The 2,252-nt window shown below is 34.5% G+C and overlaps 1 protein-coding gene across 1 annotated transcript; it reads left to right on the top strand.

Moving 5' to 3' along the window:
- The first annotated feature begins 840 nt into the window (after positions 1 to 840).
- LOC134836589 (uncharacterized) lies at positions 841 to 1,479 on the top strand. Its single transcript, XM_063851782.1, has 2 exons — positions 841 to 885; positions 939 to 1,479. The coding sequence occupies exons 1-2, from the start codon at positions 853 to 855 to the stop codon at positions 1,458 to 1,460; spliced, it is 555 nt and encodes a 184-aa protein (XP_063707852.1). The 5' UTR covers positions 841 to 852; the 3' UTR covers positions 1,461 to 1,479.
- The last annotated feature ends 773 nt before the right edge of the window (positions 1,480 to 2,252 follow it).

Genomic DNA, 2,252 nt, shown 5'->3' with positions numbered 1-2,252 from the left:
AAAATAAAATATCAATAACAAAAAATTTAATTCTATTTAATTCTTAATTCTAATTCTATTTAATTCTATTCGGAGAAAAATTAAAAAAACTTCCTCAAAAAGATACGAATAACAAAAAGTTAAAATTTAAATTATTTAATTAAAATTAAATTAAAAATATTTTTTTTAAATTATTAAAATTAGGTATTTTTTTCAAATTTAAATTTTTAACAGACAAACATAAAAACTATTAAAAAAGCAATTTTTCGGAAAAATATCTCCTTCAAAAACCCAAAACCCAACAAATTGCCATCAAAACATGCCACAACAAACGAAAAATAAGGAAAAGAAAACAATAAAACTTAATAATGTTCCATTTTTCTCCTTCTTCTGGCAAGACACATTTCCATTTCATCGATCTTCGTCGTTGCAAAAGCCATAAATAAATCCAAAATCGAAGGCACAATGAGAGCAATGCATCCAAACAACAGGTTGTAGCAAGCGAAACATGAAAACAACATCTTTCCTTAATTGAATCCATTGTTTATGAGCTGACGATTGTCGTGCCCTTTAGCTTTCGCAACGAGGAAATTGAATTTATTGCGATTTGCTGTAGAAAGAGAACAATTGAAAGCAACTCGATGGCTGTGATAAAATCTTGCGCGATTTTTATCTAGATGAAATTTACAGATGTTTTGCATGTTTCAGCTACAAATTGTTGAGTGTGGTCGCTTGATATTCAAATCAGGTTTGAACTCGAGAGAGATGAGTGAAAAACTTTTAAAAAATGCGAGAAACAGACTTTTGCAAGTCTATTTAAACAGTTGTCGGTAGGAATTGGGTCACATTCTGACAGAAATGCTTCGAATTCTGATGAGCTTAGTACTTCTGGCAATTGTTTCAAGTGTAAAATTTGTAAAATTTATCAAAAAATTAATTTAATTTGATTTTTTTCACAGGAATGCCTCGCTCAAGAAGAAGAAAGTCCTCCGGATTTGACGGAAAAGTTCGAAAACAAGACCGAAAACTGCGCTTCAAAGCTTTTGGCTCATAACAAGGTTTCGAGAAAGGAAATCGCTCAATGGGCAACGGGAAATTTCCCTGAAAATGGCGGCGAACACAAAGCCCTTGCCGAGGATTTCATGCAATGCATTTACGAGTCCTTTGATTGGGTCAAAGTCATCAAAGGTGGCTTGAAAATCTTCGATCCTTTGGGATTTTCGAAAATTTTCGACACTTTAGACATGAACCTCGTGATAAATTGTTTCAAAAAACACAAAACCAATTTTCTGGAGGTGCACAAATGCATCATCGTTCAACCCGAAAACATGAAAGCCATGTTGAAAGTCTTAACGGGCGTCGCTACTCCAATGGGAGCCTTCAAAAGTGTCTTTTCCAAGTTGACTTCCAATTGGGGCGAGGTCAAGTCGAATGCTCTTGACATTCGTTCCAAGCTAAAAAATGTCCTAAAATTCAAATAAATAAAAAAAAAATACTTACATGTCCCAAATCCATCGTAATTGTCACATATTCGTTCTCCCTGCCCATTTTCAAACTGGGACTTTGCCACCAACGCGGCGACCCATCGATGGCATTTTCGATCAAATGTCGTTCGTCTTCGTTATTGGCGTCGCAAAAGTGACATTGCTCCGTCGGGACTCGCGATTTGTGAGGACGTGCATCGATTATTTTGCAATATTTCTCTCGTCCTTTCTCGCCGCAAGTCGCGTTCGCAGTGATTGCTGCCTTCAAAGCTACGTTAAAAATTCCGGGCCAAGCACCAACGTTTCCTTGGTTGTGATACGGCGTCGTCTTGATGAAATTATTGGAGATCCCCTTTAAAAAACGAAGACCTGTAAGTAAAAAAATAAAAAAATGTCAAATTTAAGTTTTTTTTTATATTAAAAACGATTAATGACCCACAATGGATCATGTTACACAAAAGTAACCGAAGAACCAGAAGTGACTTAAGATATCACATTTTTTGTTGTTCTTGAAATCGATACACTTTATTCTTCTTTTCTTTTTAGTTTCCTTCAAGAAGAGTTGTGAAGTTGTTATGAATGATGGACTGATCTCATTATCTCATCTTTTTTCATCTTCATCATCATCATTACACATGTTCAATGTCAATGTTTTAACACCCATTTTTTTCTTGTGGTATCGGAGACAGAACAGATACCATAACAGGAAGGAAAGAAAGGCGATACTGAACTGGTTAATTTCTTTTTTTTTTTTTTTTGAAGAAATTTTTCGAATCTGGTTAAATCTTT

Source organism: Culicoides brevitarsis, unplaced genomic scaffold (genome assembly GCF_036172545.1).
Source record: "Culicoides brevitarsis isolate CSIRO-B50_1 unplaced genomic scaffold, AGI_CSIRO_Cbre_v1 contig_68, whole genome shotgun sequence".
Taxonomy (NCBI): Eukaryota; Metazoa; Arthropoda; class Insecta; order Diptera; family Ceratopogonidae; genus Culicoides; species Culicoides brevitarsis.
This window is presented reverse-complemented; position numbering and strand designations above follow the sequence as displayed.

Coding starts and splice junctions, on each gene's coding strand:
- LOC134836589 (XM_063851782.1), top strand. CDS start 853: ATGAGCTTAGTACTTCTGGCAATTGTTTCAAGT. Junction 886..938: donor TTCTGGCAATTGTTTCAAGT/GTAAAATTTGTA, acceptor TTTTTTTCACAG/GAATGCCTCGCTCAAGAAGA.